We start from the raw sequence: 23711 nt of genomic DNA, 5'->3' as shown, positions 1-23711 counted from the left end.
TGGACATTGATTACCACATTTCAAACGATGAGTGTCAAGTAACTGAAAACAGGGTCTGCAAATCTTTCCTTCTGGAACCAGTGCTGAGAAGGAAAGTAGAAGTAGATGGTAAAAGAACTCAAGCCCTCTTATACATCTGGTGTTTTTTTCTTTTTTTTTAATATCTGTTTTGTTAGCCACACCCCAACACCACCACTTTTCAGCATATCTATGCACCTTCTTAACCTTTGCTGTTAGCTCAGTCAGAAAATTCCACAGTCACAACTGTTACAGTTTTATGTGAAGCGTGTCTCGAGGTCCGTAGGTTCGTGAGTAGTGGATTGCGGTGTGAGACTTGTTCGAAGTATTTTCACTGGGGGGAATGCGGTGGGGAAGCCAGTGGGCATTCTGGTGAGATCCTCTCCTGGAACTGCAGGTTATGTAGCAAGAGTAAGTTGATAGAGGAGCAGGAGCGTAAGATCTGTGCTCTTCAGGTGCAGTTGAAAAACGCACAGGAGGAGCTAGATAGGATGAGGAGGGAGAAGGGGGTTGGCAAGAGATCTGCTAGGAGAAGAAGATTTTCAGATAGTTTTACTATTGGTGTTTACAATAGATATGACCAACTGTCAGAGTCTAGTGGAGAGGAATCTCTAGTAGCTGTAGATGTAGGAAGTATGCAGCAGACGTCAGTAGTTACTGTGCCTAGAACAGTTGCAAAGTCAAAGATGAAGAAGAAGGTTCTGCTGTTAGGTAGTTCTCATGGCAGAGGTGTAGGCCAGCAGTTGCAGGAAGTGCTGGGGCGTGAGTACCAGGTCACCAGCATTGTGAAGCCTAATGCAGGGTTGGCTCAGGTGACTGTTAACATAGGGGGGTTATGTACGGATTTTACTAAAGAGGATCAGGTAGTGATTGTGGGTGGGGCTGGTAATAGTATTGATAGGGATGGGGAGTATAACATAGATGGTGACCTGGAAAAGATAGCCACTCAGACTGGCAACACGAATGTGCATTTCGTGGAACTGTTTCAGCGTCACGATCGGCCTCATCTTAATACAGCCGTCAGGCATAATAACATGAGACTTGGGGGTGCACTGATGACAGAAGGCATGAGTCACATTTCAGTGGTGTCAGTGGAGTCTATCAGCAGGACGGGTTTCACTAGACATGGCCTGCACCTCAACAGGCATGGGAAGGGGAGGTTGGCAAAGCTTATAGGTGACAGCATAGGTGGGAGTGGTGGGATCACTCATGGGAAAATTCCTGCAGTAGTGGGTTTTAGAGCTGCACCTTTTTTAGATTGAAGTCAGCTGATAGGTATTCCTGCTTAAGAGAAGTCTCTCTAACAAGGGAATCACTTTTGACAAAGCTTAGGTATCCGAGTAATGAGGGAATTAGTATATTTCATCAAAATATACAAGGTATTAGAGATAAAGTTAGTGAAGTGCTTATAGATGTTGACTCTGAAATGATTGGTATATCTGAACACTTCTTAAATAAGGAGATAATTCAGAGGCTTCCTTTACCAGGATACAGGTTGGCTGGCTGCTTTTCGAGGAGCTCTTTGCGGTGTGCGGGAGTAGCCATGTATGTGAAAAATGGCATCCCATTTGAGTCAATTGATGTTTCAAAGTACTGCACTGAAAAGGTGTTTGAATGTTGTGCAGGTGTGGTTAAATTTAACGGAGCTAAACTTGTAACTGTTGTTATTTATAGATCCCCAGACTCTGATTTCACAACATTTTTGCTAAAGCTAGAGGAGGTTCTTGGTTCACTTTATAGGAAATACAAAAAGTTAGTTATATGTGGTGACTTCAATATTAATTGTATAAGTGATTGGGCAAGGAAGAGGATGCTGGTAGACCTCTTTAATCCATATAATCTTATGCAAACCGTATTCTTTCCAACAAGAGTGCAAGGGAACAGTAGAACAACCATAGACAACATTTTTGTTCATTCCTCATTACTAGAAGGGCATTCTGTTAGCAAAAAAGTGAATGGCCTTTCAGATCATGATGCGCAAATTTTAACTTTAAAAGATTTTTATGCTGCAACACATGTTAAATATAGTCATCAGCTGTTCAGGAAAGCTGATCCAGTTGCTGTAGAGACCTTTGTAAACCTTATAAAGGAACAAGAGTGGCAAGATGTTTATAGCGCTGATACAGTAGACGATAAATATAATGCCTTTCTCAAGACTTTTCTCATGTTCTTTGAAAGTTGCTTTCCGTTAGAACGTTTAAAACAGGGTACTAGCACAAACAGGCAGCCTGGGTGGCTGACTAGAGGGATAAGAATATCTTGTAGAACAAAGTGGCAATTATATCAAAACGTTAGAAACAGTCAAAATCTAAATGCAGCAGCCCATTACAAACAGTATTGTAAGGTGCTTAAAAATGTTATTAGGAAGGCAAAAAGTATGTGGTATGCAGATATAATAGCTAAGTCTCAGGATAAAATTAAAACCATATGGTCAGTCGTAAAGGAAGTTGCTGGTCTGCAGAGACACGTCGAGGATATAGAATCAGTGCGTAGTGGGAATGACCGTGTTACTAAGTCGCATATATGTACAGTATTTAATAATCACTTTCTGAATATAGCAGGTGAACTAAATAGAAACCTAGTCCCAACAGGGAATCATATAGCGCTTTTAGAAAAAAGTGTTCCGAGACTGTTACCTGAAATGCTCCACCATGGTACTGACAAGAGAGAGATTGAGTTAATAATTAAATCACTAAAGACCAAGAACTCTCATGGATATGACGGGGTATCTAGCAGAATACTGAAGTATTGTTCTATGTATGTTAGCCCAGTTCTCAGCCATATCTGTAACTTTTTCTTTAAGAGTGGTCGGTTTCCTGACCAATTAAAGTCCTCGGTAGTGAAGCCACTTTATAAAAAGGGAGACATTGATAATGTTGACAATTTTAGACCTATTTCTATGCCATCGGTGTTTGCTAAAGTTGTCGAGAAGGTTGTATATACAAGGTTACTGGAGCATTTAAATTCACATAATTTGCTGTCAAATGTTCAGTTTGTTTTTAGAAATGGTTTAACAACTGAAAATGCTATATTCTCTTTTCTCTGTGAGGTTTTGGACGGATTAAATAAATGGTTGTGAACGCTAGGTGTTTTCTTTGATTCAATGAAGGCTTTTGACTGTGTTGACCACAAAATATTACTGCAGAAGTTGGACCATTATGGAGTAAGGGGAGTAGCTTACAACTGGTTCGCCTCTTACTTTAAGAACAGAAAGCAGAGGGTAATTCTCCACAATATTGAGAGTGGTAGTGATGTTCAGTCCCAATGGGGCACTGTTAAGTGGGGTGTTCCCCAAGGGTCGGTGCGGGGGCCACTGCTGTTTCTTATTTATATAAATGATATGCCTTCTAGTATTACAGGTGATTCAAAAATATTTCTGTTTGCTGATGACACCAGCTTGATCGTGAAGGATCTTGTGTGTAATATTGAAACAGTAACAAATAATGTAGTTCATGAAATAAGTTCGTGGCTTGTGGAAAATAATTTGATGCTAAATCACAGTAAGACTCAGTTTTTACAGTTTCTAACTCACAATTCAACAAGAACCAATATTTTCATTAGACAGAATGGGCGTATTATAAGCGAGACGGAACAGTTCAAATTCCTAGGCGTTCAGATAGATAGTAAGCTGTTGTGGAAAGCCCACGTCCAGGATCTTGTTCAGAAGCTAAATGCTGCTTTATTTACCATTAGAACAGTATCTGAAATAAGTGACATTTCAACACGAAAAGTAGTCTACTTCGCATATTTTCATACGCTTATGTCATATGGTATTATTTTTTGGGGTAATTCTTCTGATTCAAAAAGGGTATTTTTGGCTCAAAATCGGGCTGTTCAAGCTATATGTGGTGTAAGTTCGAGAACCTCTTGTCGACCCCTATTCAAAAATCTGGGAATTCTGACATTGCCCTCACAGTATATATTTTCTTTAATGTCATTTGTTGTTAGCAATATTAGCCTATTCCCAAGAGTTAGCAGCTTTCACTCAGTTAATACTAGGCAGAAATCAAATCTGCATGTAGAATGTGCTTCCTTGACTCTTGTGTAGAAAGGAGTGCAGTATTCTGCTGCATCCATTTTCAATAAGCTACCACAAGAACTCAAAAATCTTAGCAGTAGCCCAAACTCTTTTAAGTCTAAACTGAAGAGTTTCCTCATGGCTCACTCCTATTCTGTCAAGGAGCTCCTGGAAGAGCTAAAAAATTAAGCTAACTCCAGTGTTAAATTGTTGATTTTCTTTATTCAAATTTACGACTTGTCACCTGAATATGTTTTTTTTATATTTCATTTTATCTGTTTCTAATATCGTGTTATAATTTCATGTATTGACTCGTTCCATGACCATGGGGACTTCTCCTTAATTTGGTCCCACGGAACAATAAATAAATAAATAAAATAAATAAAAAAATAAAATAAAAAATAAAGAAAACAACAATGTTCAGTTCTTTCTTAAACATATGGTTTTCTTTATTCACTATATTCACACCAATGCTTCACAACATTGTGTTCTACATGCAATTTTATTTAATAGAGATTCACAGTATTATTTGAATATCAGACTTTATAATTATTACAAAACAATCACATTTACTGATTTAAGAACCCAGTAGTCACACTCTGTGAACAGCATATAAAGTTTATTAATGTCCCGACAACCACAATTAATTGGCATGTTACCAATAAGTTATAAGCCAAAGAAGATTTACACAGTATGTACAGTGAGTACAGCAACAGCTTAGTTTTTCATGTTATGTTGTAATTACAAAATGGTGATGACATAAAAATCACAATCACAATCAAACAATTAACAATGAATAAAAAATCAAACATTCTCAAAAAACTTAACAAATATACAAATTTTCAATAGACAACACATTAATCTCATTACTTAAAATACAAACTAATAAAATAGTTAATATGCTTTCAAATAAATATAACTTAATACTTGGAATGTGTCATGATGGGGTTTGTCTTGTATAGGGACTCCACAAAGTGAAAGACAATGTGCAGTGGCACTGTGTTTTGCAGGAAATATGCTCACCTCACAAACTACACAATAAATATAAAAATATAGAAAATCAACTTAATAAGAATTCCATTACATGAAAGTGTGCACAGCAGTGATTGATTTAGTTAAACAGTGATGCTAATAGTAAAATGCTGTGTATACGGGGAACTTTGAACTGCAAATATAACAAACTGCTTTTTATGAAACCTAACTGCAGATGGCTGGAGATGGGGAAGAACGAGTAAAAGGTGGAAGGGTGACTTACAAATGCTCAATTATAATGTGAATACTGTATGTCCATTATGGGAAAGTTTTCTATAAAAGAATGTAGCATATATAAGACTATGTGAAACATTGAAATACAAGGCTACCACGTAAAATATTACCCAGTTTTGTGAGTTATGAACATCAATGTGAGAGACCACATACAGAATTAACCAGCTTTTGGAATCATAGTGTCTGCAATACTAGCAAGCTTCAATGAAATAGAAGCAGCGGTATCCACCAAAACAGAGATCCTGATGCCAAAATGAAAACTTCACAGTGGGATCGATTAGAGTCATAGAATGAGTTACACATTATGTGAAATGCTGAAAACACACACACACACACACACACACACACACACACACACACACACACACACACACAATAAATACATTTCATGTGGTTATTTTCCACAGACCATGGTGATTTTCATTACATATAATTCTCTGCCTTACAGCACCTATTCTAGGAACTTGAATCATCATAGCTGTATACATTATTTTCATCTACAGCAAATCCTGTCATGACTTATCTTCTTCTCTCACCATTTGTCACATTTCATTTTTGTCCAATAAACCTCGATGCACTTATCCAATTATTTCAATTTCCATCTTTCTTTTAATGGAACTTCTATCTTTCTTTTCTTTTCACCCGTAAAATCTCCTCTGGATGCTTTTCTTCATTTTATGCAGGCACTAACATTCATGTTAAATTGTGTCTGCATGTTCAAAATTTAAAGAAACTGAACAATACATGTCATATTTTACCAATGTAACCTGATAAAATTGTTAATGAAACAGTAATGATTATTAATGAAAAGACACACATACATGATAAATAGGTCTTGTATAATTATTTTAACACAAGTTCATCGAATTACATTTAATGGAGTAACCATATTCTTAGGAAGCTTATTAAGGATTTCATTGCCCAATGTTTCTGAAACTTCAAGCCATGTGTATTTGTCTATTATACCAACTTCTTCAAGAGGTTTGCGAAATGAAACAAGAATGGTAAGGCAAACTCCGTCATTTATACCTTCAGGTCTGCCCGAAAATTCAACACTTAACACTCCATGTGGCTTGTGTGGTGCCACATCTGCACCAAATATTTCCTGAAAGCAACATAATTTTTATTAAACTCATTATTATTACTGATATCACCATAATCACATATACTAAACTACTTACACTGAACAACCTTTTCACTTTGAAATTACCTGATCACATAATCTTGTTATATTCCTGTGTGATGAAGATAACAAACATTCAATGGGCATTACTTGGGCTAGTTTGGGAAAGGGGAAATTTGTTGGATGGTGGGAGGGGATTGACACCTCTACAGCTAATTACAAATTTATGTAGGGAAAAATATGGATAGCAGAAAGCTGTTTTACACTTGTAACATCATTCTCCCAGCACTCATCTGAAACATCACCATGGGAATCCTAAACAGTTGTTCTTGTACTTGGATATGAAACTGACTCTCCTTGAAAGGTATTAAGTCTAGTCTTCCCTGTTATCTCATTTGGTGGCTATTAATTTCATCTTATGTTTCCCTGCATCTTGAAATCAACAGCAAGAGACTTGCAAGGAAATTAAAATCCTTGTCTAGGACAATTAATTTCTGGTTGTACTATGAGGGCAATCTCAAAAGAAAGGTTTCCAAAACATTGGGGATGCACAGAAAGTGTGTGGCTGTTGGCTACACTGTTGTGATTGGTGCTATCCCTCGCCCAAATTAGCATGCACACATGCATGTTGGCTGGATGCACCGTCTTGGCTTAGCAGTCATTCAGATTGGAGCTTTTGTTGAATGCTACCAACAACTGCCTAGTTCATACAGTTATTTGATTTATGAATGTAAAATGTTTTAAACTGCTTGAAATACATCACCAACTGACAGAAGTGTATGGATAGTTGTGAATGCATGTCAAAAATGTTTGCGATTGGTGTAGATAGTTTACTGCTGGTTGTACTGAAATTCAAACAAATGAACATTAGGCCATCAACTTCCAATGTGACAGTTGAAAAGATTGAGGAAACCATGCATAAAGATGGGAGGATCACTCTGAATGCTCTCTGTATTTTGGTACCTTAGGTTTCCTGAAGCATCATCCACAGGGTTTTAATGGAAAAGTTGTGATATCAGATGGTGTGTGCAAGATGATTCTTCTCTTGAATTTCTTCACCACTATGCAGATGAAAAGGACAACTTCGTGGACTCGATTGTTAAAGGTGACAAAACCAGGACAATCAGCTTTACACCTGTGACAAAACAAGTCAAAACAGGGGCAGCATCCCTCCTCACCAAAGCAGTAGAAATTCAAGCAAACAGAGTCTGCCAGTAAAGTTACAGCAACTGTGTTTTGGGACCAGAGGAGGATGCACTGTTGTTCAACTTTCTGCTTGCTGGGACAACGATAAATGCTGACAGGTATTGTGAAAAAATGAACAAACTTAAAACAACAATTCAGAACTGGAGAAGAGGAATGTTGAGCAAAGATGAAAGCATTCCTCATGACAACACCTGCCAACATGTCACCCATCAAACTGTCAATCTCCTGTAAAAGATTGGTTTGAATGTTATCACCCACCCACCATACAGTCCAGACTTGACACCACCTATTCTCTTAATTGAAAGAACGTTTGTCTGGACAGTGCAAAGCTGGTACTTTTTGCCGATGATACAAGTACAGCTATCACATTCAACAGACAAGAATTAACTGGTGAAATTGTAAATGATGTTTTTCAGAAAATCATTAAGTGGTTCTCTGCAAATAGGCTCTCATTAAACTTTGACAAAACACAGTACATACAGTTCCACACAGTAAATGGAATGACACCATTAATAAATATAGACTTCAATCAGAAATCAGTAGCTAAGGTAGAATATTCAAAATTTCTAGGTGTATGCATTGATGAGGGGTTGAACTGGAAAAAGGACACTGAAGATCTGCTGAAACGTTTGAGTTCAGCGACTTATGCTATTAGGGTCATTGCAAATTTTGGTGCTATACATCTCAGTAAATTAGCTTACCACACCTATTTTCATTCTCTGCTTTCATATGGCATCATTTTCTGGGGTAACTCATCATTGAGTAAATGAGTGTTCATTGCACAAAAGCATGTAATCAGAATAATTACTGGAGCTCATCCAAGATCATCCTGCCGACACTTATTTAAAGAGCTAGAGATCTTCACTGTAGCATCACAATATATACATTCACTTATGAAATTTGTTATTAACAATCCGAACAAATTCAAAAGTAATAGCAGTGTACATGGCAACAATACTAGGAGAAAGGATGATCTTCACTGTTGTTGTTGTGGTCTTAAGTCCTGCAACTGGTTTGATGCAGCTCTCCATGCTACTGTATCCTGTGCAAACTTCTTCATCTCCAAGTACTTACTGGAACCTACATCCTTCTGTATATGCTTAGTGTATTCATCTCTTGGTCTCCCTCTACTTTTTTACCCTCCACGCTACCCTCAAATGCTAAATTTGTGAGCCCTTGATGCCTTAGAACATATCCTACTACCTGGTCCCTTTTTCTTGTCAAGTCGTGCCACAAACTTCTCTTCTCCCCAATTCTATTCAATACCTCCTCATTAGTTATGTGATCTACCCATCTAATCTGCAGCATTCTTCTGTAGCACATTTCAAAAGCTTCTATTTTCTTCTTGTCAAACTATTTATCGTCCATGTTCCACTTCCATACATGGCTACACTCCATACAAATACTTTCAGAAACGACTTCCTGACACTCAAATCTATACTCGATGTTAACAAATTTCGCTTCTTCAGAAACACTTTCCTTGCCATTGCCAGTCTGCATTTTATGTCCTCTCTACTTCGACCATCATCAGTTATTTTGCTCCCCAAATAGCAAAACTCCTTTACTACTTTAAGTCTCTCATTTCCTAATCTAATTCCCTCAGCATCACCCAACTTAATTCGACTACATTCCATTATCCTCATTTTGCTTCTGTTGATGTTCATCTTATAGCCTCCTTTCAAGACACTGTCCATTCCGTTCAACTGCTCTTCCAAGTACTTTGCTGTCTCTGACAGAATTACAATGTCATCGGCGAACCTTAAAGTTTTTATTTCTTCTCCATGGATTTTAATACCTACTCCAAATTTTTCTTTTGTTTCCTTTACTGCATGCTCAATATACAGATTGAATAACATCAGGGAGAGGCTACAACCCTGTCTCACTCCCTTCCCAACCACTGCTTCCCTTTCATGTCCCTCGACTCTTATAAGTGCCATCTGGTTTCTGTACAAATTGTAAATAGCCTTTCGCTCCATGTATTTTACCCCTACCACCTTCAGAATTCGAAAGAGAGTATTCCAGTCACCATTGTCCAAAGCTTTCTCTAAGTCTACAAATGCTAGAAACGCAGGTTTGCCTTTTCTTAATCTAGCTTCTAAGATAAGTCGTAGGGTCAGTATTGCCTCACGTGTTCCCATATTTCTACAGACTCCAAACTGATCTTCCCTGAGGTCGGCTTCTACCAGTTTTTCCATTCGTCTATAAAGAATTCATGGTAATATTTTGCAGCCGTGACTTATTAAACTGATAGTTCGGTAATTTTCACATCTGTCAACGCCTGCTTTCTTTAGGATTGGAATTATTACATTCTTCTTGAAGTCTGAGGGTATTTCACCTGTCTCCTACATCTTGCTCACCAGATGGTAGAGTTTTGTCAGGACTTGCTCTCCCAAGGCCGTCAGTAGTTCTAATGGAATGTTGTCTACTCCCGGGGCCTTGTTTCACCTCAGCTCTGTCAAACTCTTCACGCAGTATCGTATCTCCCATTTCATCTTCATCTACATCCTCTTCCATTTCCATAATATTGTCCTCAAGTACATCGCCCTTGTATAGACCCTCTATATACTCCTTCCACCCTTCTGCTTTCCCTTCTTTGATTAGAACTGGGTTTCCATCTGAGCTCTTGATATTCATACAAGGGGTTCTCTTTTCTTCAAAGGCCTCTTTAATTTCCCTGTAGGCAGTATCTATCTTACACCTAGTGAGATAAGCCTCTACATCCTTACATTTGTCTTCTAGCCATCCCTGCTTAGCCATTTTGCACTTCCTGTCGATCTCATTTTGGAGACGTTTGCATTCCGTTTTGCCTGCTTCATTTACTGCATTTTTATATTTTCTCCTTTCATCAATTAAATTCAATATTTCTTCTGTTACCCAAGGATTTCTACTAGTACTCATCTTTTTACCTACTTGATCCTCTGCTGCCTTCACTATTTCATCCCTCAGAGCTACCCATTCTTCTTCTACTGTATTTCTTTCCCTCATACCTGTCAATTTTTCCCTTATGCTCTCCTTGAAACTCTGTACAAACTCTGGTTTAGTCAGTTTATCCAGGTCCCATCTCCTTAAATTCCCACCTTTTTGCAGTTTCTTCAGTTTTAATCTACAGTTCATAACCAATAGATTGTGGTCAGAGTCAACATCTGCCCCTGGAAATGTCTTACAATTTAAAACCTTATTCCTAAATCTCTGTCTTACTATTATATAATCTATCTGATACCTTCTAGTATCTCCAGGATTCTTCCATGTATACAACCTTCTTTTATGATTCTTGAACCAAGAGTTGACTATGATTAAGTTATGCTCTGTGCAAAATTCTACCAGACAGCTTCCTCTTTCATTTCTTACCCCAGTCCATATTCACCTACTATGTTTCCTTCTCTCCCTTTTCCTACTCTTGAATTCCAGTCACCCATGACCATTAAATTTTGGTCTCCCTGCACTACCTGAATAATTTCTATTATCTTGTCATATATTTCATCAATTTCTTCATCATCTGCAGAGCTAGTTGGCATATAGACTTGTACTACTGTCGTAGGCATGGGCTTCGTGTCTATCTTGGACACAATAATGTGTTCACTATGTTGTTTGTAGTAGCTTACCCGAACTCCTATTTTTTTATTCATTATTAAACCTACTCCTGCATTACCCCTATTTGATTTTGTATTTATAACCCTGTAATCACCTGACCAAAAGTCTTGTTCCTCCTGCCACCGAACTTCACTAATTCCCACTATATCTAACTTTAACCTATCCATTTCCCTTTTTAAATTTGCTGACCTACCTGCCCGATTAAGGGATCTGATATTCCATGCTCCGATCCGCAGAACACAAGTTTTCTTTTTGGATATAGTAAAAGGGTAATTTCCCCAACCCCCACAAAAAAATAAAATAAAATTAAAAAAGAATATAAATATTAAGTGTCATGTAATATTTTGTGTAATGTAATATCTTGTATAGACACCTTTTATTAATCTGACAAGTTCCACATCATTACGAAGTGTCGTATTCATGATCTATGGAACAAGTACTAATCCAATCTAATCTAATCTGGTTCTGCTCTGATGATGGTTTGGAAGATGATTCAACTCTTGCTGAAGGGCTTGGCAGTGAGCTGATATGAACTGGAAATTGCAAAAATGTCACAGCATCTACAAAAATGCATTGACCAAAATGGCAAGTTTGGATTCTTCAACTTATAAAATGATGTAACTATTATGGAAAATAAACAGTTGTTTGTATATCTAAAATAACAGGAAGTCTTACTTTTGAGATTGCCCCCATATTTAACATTATTTTGTAGCAGAGTTCCATCTACTTAAATATCATACTTACAGCTGCCAAGAGAGTAACAATGAAAAATGAATTTATGTACTTCAAGGAGTTCCTTCTGTTAGATGTGATATCAAGAGTTTTATCTTGCTATTCTTCAATGATTTTGAGTTTTTTTTACAGCAAAATACTGTGAATCAATTGCACAGACTAAAATTTATATAATTTTCTGCTAACTTCTATGTGTAAATATGAAAAGGTTTCTCAGAAACTGCTACATCATATGTATACTAACATTACTTGAAGAAATACAGTGATCTGCCACATTTTTGTAAAGCTTTATGTCAGGATGGCTTTCAAGTTTTCACCCATTGCCAACTGTTACGTTACACATTACATTATGTATACTTTCTTCAGCACAGGCTTTTTATCAACTGTATTTTGAATGTCGCAGCCAGAGACCTGCGAGCTGGGCATTCTGTTCATTCGTACTCACTCGAGTGCACAAGAGAGAGAGAGAGAGAGAGAGAGTGTGTGTGTACAGGCTGGTGTTGCTTCTGTTATATTACCACAGCTGATGGAACTACACTCATATCGATTTAGTTATCCTAATAGATGTGTATTCCTGGCATGGTAGAATCTAATCATGACATCATTATGATCCATTAGAGAAAACAATTAGCTTTTCACAATTATGACAATTTGGAAACAGTTTAGAGTTTCACAAGAAAACTATGTAACTATCAAATTTTGTAATGATGGTAGGTATCTGAATGAAAAATTACATTGCTGTTTTTTCTAACCATATCTGCTTTATCAATTCAAATTTATGTTTATCAGTTTTATCACATAACAAATTAGAAATGTAACAGTAATAAAACTGTCTCCAAATTATTATCTGCTAGTGTTGTGATTACAGTGAACTGTCAGAATTTCATCTTCCCTTTTGGATCATGTCTGCTTTGTCTGTCCAAGATATTCTTCCATGCTCACTGAAATTTCTCTTGCTAGTCACATTTGAGGTTGGAACACAAAACATTCTTCTTGCTACATTAGATAGCTTGAGAACTGCTATGCTTCCAACTCCCAAGTGGATAACTGTTGCATAAGACTGAGTATGATGTGGCCCACAGTCTACTCACTGCAAAAACATAGACTTTATTTTTTTGCTGTTGAGTGTGGCTGACATTCTCTCAGTGGCCCTAAATAAACAGTTACAGATATCACAAAAACGGAGTAAGTTTTTAATAATTAGGCAATCAGCCACCAAGATGTTACTGTAGTGTACAATGTCTGAAATTCAACTTCCTTCTCTGTGAGACAGAGACAGCGGACTTTCAGCACTCTTAGAATGTACAGTTAATACATGATAATATTGCAGTTCTAGTATACTATCAAACTACTAGTGACACTGACACTGGCGTTTTGCAGTTAAGAAGTATAATTTTCATTTGCTAGACACAAAGCATATACTAAACAAGAAAACTAGATCTACAGTAATGTAAACATATATCTCTGTATCTTCAAGCCCTGTGTTACAACAACTTTTCAATGTACACATCCACTCCAAAACAAACTGAATTGTCGGATATTTCTCACCTTTGAGCACTTCTGTGGAATCTTAGAATATTTCCAAAAAAGTCATGAGTTCTTTTTCAATGTCATTGATATAACCAGTACATTTTGTACATTTTACAAAGATACCCTCCTTGGCAAGTACTTTCGCAATTTCATAGTGCTGCCTACTTGCAAACAGCACCATTTTAAACAAGCTGTTCCACCTAGTCTCCATTTCTTATTTCTAGCTTGTCTGTACTGAATTTATGTGTCACCAGTTTTCTTCATGAAACAGCGTATCTGGCACCATATGTCATGGAATAAACTACTGCAACTTCATTTTTTAAATACTCATGAATGAAAATGTATTTCAGGTCTGTGTTCAAAACATGTATAATGCTGAATGGATTGGAATATCTTGCATCTATTTGTGCCTCAGTCTACGACACTGGAAATCTTATTAAGATGCCATGGATTTACCCCTAAGTTAAATGATATTTCCATAACTTAGTTTTCCATTAATTCACCAGATTTTTTTTCCTTAGAAAAGTAAGTTTTCACCAATAACATACTGAGCAGTACCCAATACTGATATAGAAAGGTATCACTTTTCCCAATACGTATCTTTCCACATATTTGCTGTACACGCCCATGCATGCACACCTACAGCCTGGACAACTTGGACAATCCTGGACATCATACTCAATTGTTTTTCATCAGTTTCTTCTGTCTTACGATAAGATAAAATGTTGGAGAGTCCACACGTCCTGATTCTGAATCGACATTTACAACCTCCCAACATAAGGCATGAAATCCTCCGTCTGATTCTAATATAAATGGATGAAGAGCTCTGACACATAATTCTGCAGACATTTTTTAGTTGCCGTGCCTTTGGCTTAAAGTGGTAATGATTCAGAACTTACACTTTGTTGCATTCTTCAAACATGTGTCTTCAGATGTGTGGTGGTAGATCTGTAAGGCAGAGAAGCAGAGCACCTGCCACAGTACGAGTACATGTAGCCGTACCAGCCACTAATAAAAATCACTTCCAACACTGCTATGACCACCATCTTTTATACTCAGGACTTTTTTTTAAAATCTAGTTGAATTTTCACAGTTTTCTATGCCTCACATTCACACACCATGTTCTTGCAGCTGGAAACTGATCAACGATTGATCAGCTAGACAGTCAGGTCATTTAAACATAGTATGTTCAAACAAGCATGAAGGGATTCAAGTGCAGTTGCTCCCCAGATCCAAAATACTTCCACTGACATCTGCCAAACTTTTGTGGAACTACATGCACCGAGCAATTTGAGCGAGTGGTCAGCTATGTTCATAGACCTAATATTGCTGCCTTTAAAACTAAATAAACACCTCAGTATGGTTAAAGAACTGTTCAGTATACAATGTATGTACTGTAAAGAATCACACATTCTTTTATGATGTAAAATGACTTTTAGCAATTAACATGAAAGGCTATCAACTTAGTATTGCCGAATGATAGCTAAATTATACTGAATATTAGTAAAGTGATATAGGATGATTTTATCCCCATAACTAGGCTATATCACATATTATACGGATAGCTAATAGCTTCGCACACTGGACTAATATTTTACAATGAATAAAGCAATAAGTAAATAACTTCCATAATATACTGTTATTAAACTTTCACTTTGGGACAGAGGACAGATAATTATAGTCTTTATTTATTTAATATGTTGCTGCCATGACTGAACTTTATGTTTAAGCTGTACACATAATTTATGGAAATTTCTCAGAAAAAAATGTTTAGTAACACTGTTTGATCATTTATGTCATTTGGGGATATGTACTTGTATGAATAAATTTATGTTTCTTCAAGTAGGTCCATTTTTTTGCCTTTGGTGGCCAGGTGCAGCATTTGTGGATTATGTATTATGTCTGTCACTTGACAGCCATCTCCAGCAACATGTAATGTAGGGTGGATTTCTTGGATTATTTTTAAATGAAGAGCATCCTTATGTTTGTGGAATCATATAGTGAAGTTTCTTTCTGTTTGGCCTATGTCATCTTTAGGCATAAAATGCAGCTAAGCTTGTAATCCAAAACCAATTTATGGCTTGCCATTGTTTTTAATACTATGGGTGACTTTACCCTTTACTTTGTTATTTGTGCAGAAGCTAATTCTGTTATTTGAACCACCTCAGAAAAGGTTTGCTACTTTACATGTAATTTTCCCTGCCTATGGCATGCTCACATACTTATCTGACTTATCTGTTAGTTGTGATGTAGTCTTACTTGGTGTTGGCTTGTCGTCATTGGGTATGTGGGAATATATTTTACTGTTTAACTCAGGTATTAATTTTGGACTCTTAAGATGATTTTGTATATTCTGTTGAGCATTGCTCTATGTTATGCCATTTTGAACTTACCTAGGTGGCACGAGGTTTATTTCATTGTGACATCTGGTTGTGTTGGTCTCATGTATACTTGAAATTTATGTTTGCAGTTAACAGCTGTTTAAAATGATATCCAGGAAATTTAAATGTTTGACTGTCTGGTGTTCAACAGTGAACATAATATTCTAATGCATTTTATTCATATGTTTTCCAAGGGCTTCGGATTCTTCTATTGTTATATTAAATAAGATTATTATTTCCAGTAGTAACTTAGAATGTAAATTCTTCTAAGAGAACCCTCAGACAGTTAATAAAGAAATATATTGAAAAAGATATGAAGTCAAACAAACCTGTGACCATTTTTACTGCCCACCCTTTGGCATATACATTCAATACTGACAGTATTCTGAGACATGTAGCAGACATGGTTCTTATAAAATTCAAGTCTGTCATTTGCTTTACCTACAATTGAACCTGTGTGATCATTCCATTTCTTATCCCCGCAAATTATTACATCCAGGTATTTGTATGAGTTGACTGATTCAATTTTTTGCCTCACAACAGCTGCCCTAAGAAAACTAATCATTTGCATTCTGTTAAGGGCACAATTTTAGATTTTTTAAAATTAAGAACAAGTAGTCAATACTTGCACCATCTTGAACTCTTATCAAGATCCAACTGAATATCTGCCAGATTTTTTCAGATAGTGCAGCATTTGCAAAATGTCTGAGATTACCATTAATACTGTCTGCCAGGTCATTAATATGCAACATGCACAGCAAAGCTCTCAACACATTTCCCTGGTATATCTTAAGTTTCTCAATATGGCTGACATTAACATCTTTATCACTCGTTTATGGAATGGTGCAAGAATTAAACAGGGGCAGTACTCCCACATCTTTCCCCACTAAGGAACATTTCAAAATTAAGTTCAGCATTTCTACTTTTCTTTTGCTGCCATCAATGAGTGTCTTTACATTAACTATGGTGCCACTGACAGCCTTCAAATATGACAATTTATCTGAGTTTTGCAAAAACTCTTTCTGTTAAGGTAGATTGCTGAAGGTTTCAGTCATTGTTCTTCTGACAGCCAAACATGTTTGATTTAGCATTTCTACATCTAAAGCCCTGTGCTTTGTTTTACTTTTATTGTGCAGTAGTCACTGTTTCTTTAGAAGTTTGACTACAGATACCAACACCACTGAGGTCCCTCCCACCATGAACTAACTGTCTTGTTTACCTATTTTATTAAGCACATAAATTTTTGTACTTCTTTTGGTTGTTCTTTGTACTTTTGTAATCATTGTTGCTAAAACTGATTGATTGTCACTAATACCAGTTTCAATGTGGACATCCTTAAACACGTGGACATCCTTAAAAGGTCATGTCTATTTGTTACCATTACACATAAAATATTTCTGCAGAAGATATAACCAACATAGTTTTGGCACAGAATCTCGTTACAAGACACAGAAGGGCTGTCAAATCAGAATTTATCAAAGTTTGGTTGTGTCATGAAATCCTGAAATATTTACTTCTGTTACTGAATTTAATACATTTAAATAGGGGGAAATTATTATGTTGAGCCAAATCTACACATATGCTAGCCAGAAAATTCACACATTTCCCATTTTACTTATTTAATATCCTTAAACATCTTACCAGAAATAGGCAACTGATTATGGTATGAAACATGATTTAGGCATTCAACTGCAGCTGTTATTGAAATAAGATTATATGTAACAATATGGCAATAGTACTTGCTATACTTATTATCATTAGTATTATATGAATCTTGCATAATTCAGTCCACTTAAACCTAGCACCACAATTAAAAGACATAATTAACCTACACCATCAATTCGAAGTAACTCAATTACAAGAAATGCTCTAAAAATACCTTGAAGTCTCATTTACTTGCAGTCTCATTTACTTGCATGAGCTCTTACTCGATCACATTTGAATTCTGCACACAGTTCACATGAACTTCTAACAATGAGATGTGACTATACTTCTTCAACCAACTTGCACTCTCTCTCCTGTAGGCCTGTCACTGGCTTGATCCAGTTCACTTTCTGCTTTATTTGGTATGTATGCAAATGTTTTTGTTCTTCATGTGTCCACTATTCCTTTCTTTTTTCCCTACCCATGTCTTTTGCAATTTTTTACTCTTTTCTTTAACATCATCTATTTGTCATATCTGAACATTTTTATTTACTCTTTCCCTGCATTTCTATATATGTGTCTGTAAATTCTTGAAGCACTTTGCAAGGATGCCTACTTAAAACCTTTTGGGAATTGTTCTCACTTCCTCATCTGCCTTCTGTTTAGTTATTGAGAGTGTGGTTTTTTCCCTTCTTCATCACTGTCTCAGAACCTCATTTTTATCAGCATCATCTCAAAAATGGCCTTTGCTCCAGAAAGTACAATGACTTTGCAAAGTACAATGACTTTGCAAAGTACAATGACTTTGCAAAGTTATTTTGACCACTACTGATTAAAGGCTTTATATAGCTTTAACTGTACCTGTATTTGTAACTTTCAGCTGTTATTTCTATACAAGGTAAAACCTTATACTTACTGTCATAAATGTCTTCAGTATTGAGTGTAAGCTCTTCCTTGGATTTATTTCACAGAGTGGTAAATGTATATCATTTTTCTCTGACAGCAATATGTGAACACGATTACTGGAAATTATAAAATAATTATGTAAGTCCATATTTTTTATATTACTTTACATTTCTAAAACACTATTTAACATATACTTATGAAGTTCTGGTCAATCAGCTTGCAAGAACATGCTTATCATGATTTTTCATCTGTTTAAATTTGCAAAGTTAGTTTTATGAAACATACGTACATATGCAATCCATTAAATATAACTTCCTAACTGTCTTTTCAGTACAATAGACATTGCAAATTTTGCAAGCTCCTTGATAGAAATTTGCTAATGTTTTGTCAAATTCATTGATAACTGAGCTTAAGTTTGTCACATGCAAGAGCATTAATAGTAATTTTAACACAGTAAACATCTGATGCAAAAAAGTTAGTCACAGCCTAAATTTTCTCAGTCTGAGATCGTCTTTGACACTACCAAGCAGTGCACGTGTTTCAGCTGGAGGGCTGAAGATCAGGACATTATCTCCAGCAGGACTCGCACCTGCTTCACGATTTGAATACCTCCATAAACAACTATACTAGCAAGGACATGTCACGTCAGCAGCAACACTGTCACCAAGATGTGTCTGCAGCAGTGGGCAAAAAACACTTACAAGATGTATGTTTAAGCTATTCTCCTGCAAATACACCCCAGGCTGTGGAAGTGATCCGAGTGAGTGACTGATCTATGGAAATGCAAACTGGTTAGATGCAGTCTAGAAAATGTGTTTAGACACAACCATGCCAAACACCCACCTGCTTTGAACCACACTCCCTGTGTCTTTTCCCTTGGCAATCACTGCTTAGGCGGACAGGTGGTAGTGGCATCATCCAGGAGGGATTTGGGGGGAGAGAGGGATATATAGTGAAGTCACCCTATGTCACTATGGAAACCAAACAGCTGTTGACCACTGTGGTGCAAATATCCACAGGGCAGCTGTTGTCAGGAGCACCCTCTGACAAGACCACACCAGAATCTGGCATATAAGCTGGCCCAGGGCCAATCTGAGACAGTTGTAATGTGATATGGGGAGTGTGTGGTTAATGTAACACATCAAGATTTGCCTAATGAGCAGTACAATACACATGTTCAATACACAATACAATTGTAAATTTCATTTTTCATTGCTGATCTTTTAATTATTCTATTTCTTCAAAGTACTACATTAGTGTTATTTAACTGTGTTCACTTCTCCATATTATTTTCTTTTATTTACAGTTCTTATTCTATAAATGAAATAATTGACCAAATGAATCAAAAACAGGGATATGCAAGACACTGAATTGTACCTTAATGACCATATATGGGCATATTAGTGTGAGCATGAGCAGTGTATTGCAGAAACACTGATGGCTGGTGAGTTCAGGATGTTGTCACTGTAATAATTCAACAAGGCCAAAGTAATGTTGTGAGCCAGGCTACCTTGCTGAAACATTCAACTCAATGGTATTGCATAGTCTAGTGCAGCATGGGGCAAAGCAGATTTCCACACTGACAGTAGCAGTACTATTTTAATATACGTGACTGGTTGTAGCAAACATGCACAGCAAGCACACTGCTGCTAATTATAAGCACTGGTCATTTTTGTAATAGAATTTTTCCAAGTCTCACAGCCCTGCCAGGATGATAGGACTCTGCCAGACGAGGAATTGGCATGGGCCTGCCACTAGGAGTCGGCAGTTCGAGACCACAGCAGGGCGATCATTCTATGCGCTAAGCCCACACCAGACTTAGTACCATGGCACAGCAGGCCACACAAGGTCATATTTAGCAGTACAGCTGACTCTTGCTCGGTGGGGGGGGGGGGGGGGGGGGGGCAGCAGGTTGCTCCCCGTGCACACAAGCCATCTACTGCCATAAGAGGATGCGCGTCTCAGCACGGGTTATCCCCTACCACAATGTGGCCAGGTGTAGCCAGGGACCGTAGCAGATACGCCATCATCGTGAACACGCCACTGGTATGTAAACCACAAGGCTGGCTTATTTAATGTGGCCGCTGGTGTGGTGAAGTAGCCAAGTCAGCATCACAGGGTGTGCAGGCAGCCAGTCCAGCAGAATTCAGCAGCTTGCCAGCAACTGACCCAGTATATCGAGCAGCACAGATGCATGAATAAAAGCACTCGTTACATTTGCAGCTGCCTTTCTCTGGAGCCTCCTGCATCCCCACCTCACTCCACCACCTGTTTGCACCATCCTGGCTCATAGCTGCTCCACATTGCCTCAGGGGCACTATAGTTTGGTGTCAGAATTTGCAGCATCGTCTTCAATCAGGACAGTGTCTGGACCACGACTGGTGTCAATATCGTGCAGTGAGTGATGAATCATTTGGTTATGTTACGGAGGGTGTACAGACATGGAAAGAAGGCATGATTGTCATCATAACTGAAAGGTTACCATCTTTAGGCCGGCAGAGCAGACTGACTTATCTGAGTTCAAGGGTAATGGTAGAGAGCAGTATTTGGTGTCTGTAGGGTGTATGCAATGTAACTTAGCTGGGCGTATTGTGCCATGCATGGAGGCAGTGCCTCTAACCTTTTATACATGTCATCAGTATGGTCATAATGCTAGGCAGTGTAGAGTGTCTAGGTGACTGATGACAAAATGTAAAGACTAACTTCTAGCGATCTTTTGGCATTGTAATTAATTTTTGTATTACTGTATGTAATGGAGAGTAAGTGTTCTAACGGCAGAGTCATAGATGAAAAGTTTGCTGAAGCCGGAAGCAGTATGGATATTGTTAGAAAAGACAGCACAGCTAACAGCACATAATATGCAGTTACATGGGCAGTTGACAGTTAAGGATGAATAGTTAGCAGTGCTTCAGGTACCTCAGTATGAAAATTATCCAGCTACTTCAGGATTAACTGTTTTCCCTTTATGGAAAATCATCTCAGGATGTACAGTCATTCTTAGAGGACCTTAATATGTCAGTGGAGATGGGTGGCTAGAATGACAGTCAATTACTCAAAACAATGGTTCAAATGGCTCTGAGCACTATGGGACTTAACTTCTGAGGTCATCAGTCCTCTAGAACTTAGAACTACTTAAACCTTACTAACCTAAGGACATCATACACATCCATGCTGGTCGTGCGGTTCCAGATTGTAGCGCCTAGAACCACTCAGCCATTCTGGCCAGCAGACAATTACTGTGGGTAGCAAAATTGTGAGCAATGGGAGAAGCAATAACATACATGAGGTGTATAGAATTGCTATAGAATGCAGCAAGAACACAGCAACCTTTGAACAGTTGGAGAAGGGGCCTTTGAAAAGGTATAAAGAAACATTACCATGGAGGTATTTTCGGGAGCAGTTGAGCACTACTGTGAAGAGGCATGGAGAAACTGCGGCAGATTCCATGAACAGGATAAGGAAATGTAATGAACATGGGTATGAGTCATGGCAGAGTGATGCAGTAAACACAGTTTTGTTGCAAGAAGCTGATCAGAGGACAATCAAAGCTTTTCTGAGGGAGTTGCTGTGATACATATCAATAAAGGTGCATACAGGTGCAGCAGTGCATCTGCAGTCTGCTATTAGGTTAGCGAGGGAATGTGAAGAAACTGACATATAATGAGGGGTATGAGATAGATGTGGGGTATTTTCTGTGTTATAGGTTTGGACAGAATTTACATTCACATAGGCAGTATCACCAGCCTAAGGGAAACAGAGGAAATTGAACGTGTCATCAACAGAATTATGGTAATGGATTTAAGGATGGACGGGGAGGTGGTAAGCAGCTGTTAAATGCAAGAGGGAACTGGAGGCCCACTTACAGGCAGTCCCATTAAGATAGATGAAACAAATATGTACACAGAGGTGGAGTGTGCAGTAATAGGTGCTGTAAGAGGCAAAGAGGACAAGTGTGTGTGTGTGTGTGTGTGTGTGTGTGTGTGTGTGTGTGTGTGTGTGTGTGGTTTTTTTTTTTTCCCCCTGGACACGGCAGCGCAAGTATCAGTTGCCAGTAGAGACTTAGTGGTTCAAAGACAGTGGAACCTGCCATGTTATAGGTTATGTAGGGTCAGTGATAATTATGTGAGACTGTTGGCAGACATAGATTTATATATAGGGACTGTTCGATTTGAACAGTGGGTATAGGTAGTACAGCATCTAAGTGAGACCTACAGCATAATCCTGGGGTTAGACTTTTTGCATCAACATTGTGCTGAAACTATCTTCAGAAATGTACAATAGAACTTACAAGGAAATAGTCCAATATGACTTCTCGAAACATGCCCTGAAATTTTTTATACATGAAGAATACACAAAAAAAAGCAACATCACTATGTCAACATTTTAGCTGCTAAAACACTAGCAAGTGTTCTTTAAAAAAATGTAAAAAACTGCCAAATTTGTAGCTCGCAACATGGCTGGAAAAATGCACACCCCTACCACAGCTGTAGTATACAGTGAGTGCGTGCAGCACAGCAGGTGCATAGCCTTGGTTGATGGCTCAATGGTAAACAGATAACATAGCACAATGCAATCATTATTTGTAAAGCAAATTTGAGTTTCCATTGATAATTTCTCTCACACAATTGTTCACAGTTACTATTCACTCAAATTTGCAACTCAGTTAATATCCATAATACACTACTGGCCATTAAAATTGCTACACCAAGAAGAAATGCAGATGATAAACGGGTATTCATTGGACAAATATATTATACTAGAACTGACATGTGATTACATTTTCACGCAATTTGGGTGCATAGATCCTGAGAACTCAGTATCCAGAACAACCACCTCTGGCCGTAATAATGGCCTTGATACGCCTGGGCATTGAGTCAAACAGAGCTCGGATGGTGTGTACAGGTACAGCTGTCCATGCAGCTTCAACACGATACCACAGTTCATCAAGAGTAGTGACTGGCGTATTGTGACGAGCCAGTTGCTCGGCCACCATTGACCAGACAATTTCAATTGGTGAGAGATCTGGAGAATGTGCTGGTCAGGGCAGCAGTCAAACACTTTCTGTATCCAGAAAGGCCCATACAGGACCTGCAACATGCGGTCGTGCATTATCCTGCTGAAATGTAGGCTTTCGCAGGGATTGAATGAAGGATAGAGCCAAGGGTCTTAACACATCTGAAATGTAACGTCCACTGTTCAAAGTGCCGTCAATGCAAACAAGAGGTGACTGAGACGTGTAACCAATGGCACCCCATACCATCACGCTGGGTGATACGCCAGTATGGCGATGGCGAAT

The 23711-nt window shown here is 37.9% G+C and overlaps 1 protein-coding gene across 1 annotated transcript in view; it reads right to left on the bottom strand.

Annotated features, from left to right (window-relative positions):
- Positions 1–4460: 4460 nt before the first annotated feature.
- LOC126183332 (8-oxo-dGDP phosphatase NUDT18) overlaps positions 4461–23711 on the bottom strand; it is a 161168-nt gene continuing 141917 nt past the window's right edge. Inside the window, exons 5-6 of the mRNA XM_049925197.1 lie at positions 18426–18531; positions 4461–6407 (exon numbers count right to left, since the gene is read on the bottom strand). Coding sequence (XP_049781154.1) covers positions 6162–6407; positions 18426–18531 — 352 coding nt within the window. The 3' untranslated portion in view covers positions 4461–6161. The remainder of the gene's footprint in view (positions 6408–18425; positions 18532–23711) is intronic.

The sequence above is a fragment of the Schistocerca cancellata genome, chromosome 4, assembly GCF_023864275.1.
Source record: "Schistocerca cancellata isolate TAMUIC-IGC-003103 chromosome 4, iqSchCanc2.1, whole genome shotgun sequence".
Lineage (NCBI taxonomy): Eukaryota > Metazoa > Arthropoda > Insecta > Orthoptera > Acrididae > Schistocerca > Schistocerca cancellata.
The sequence above is the reverse complement of the archived record's forward strand: the minus strand, read 5'-3'. Positions and strand labels throughout refer to the sequence as shown.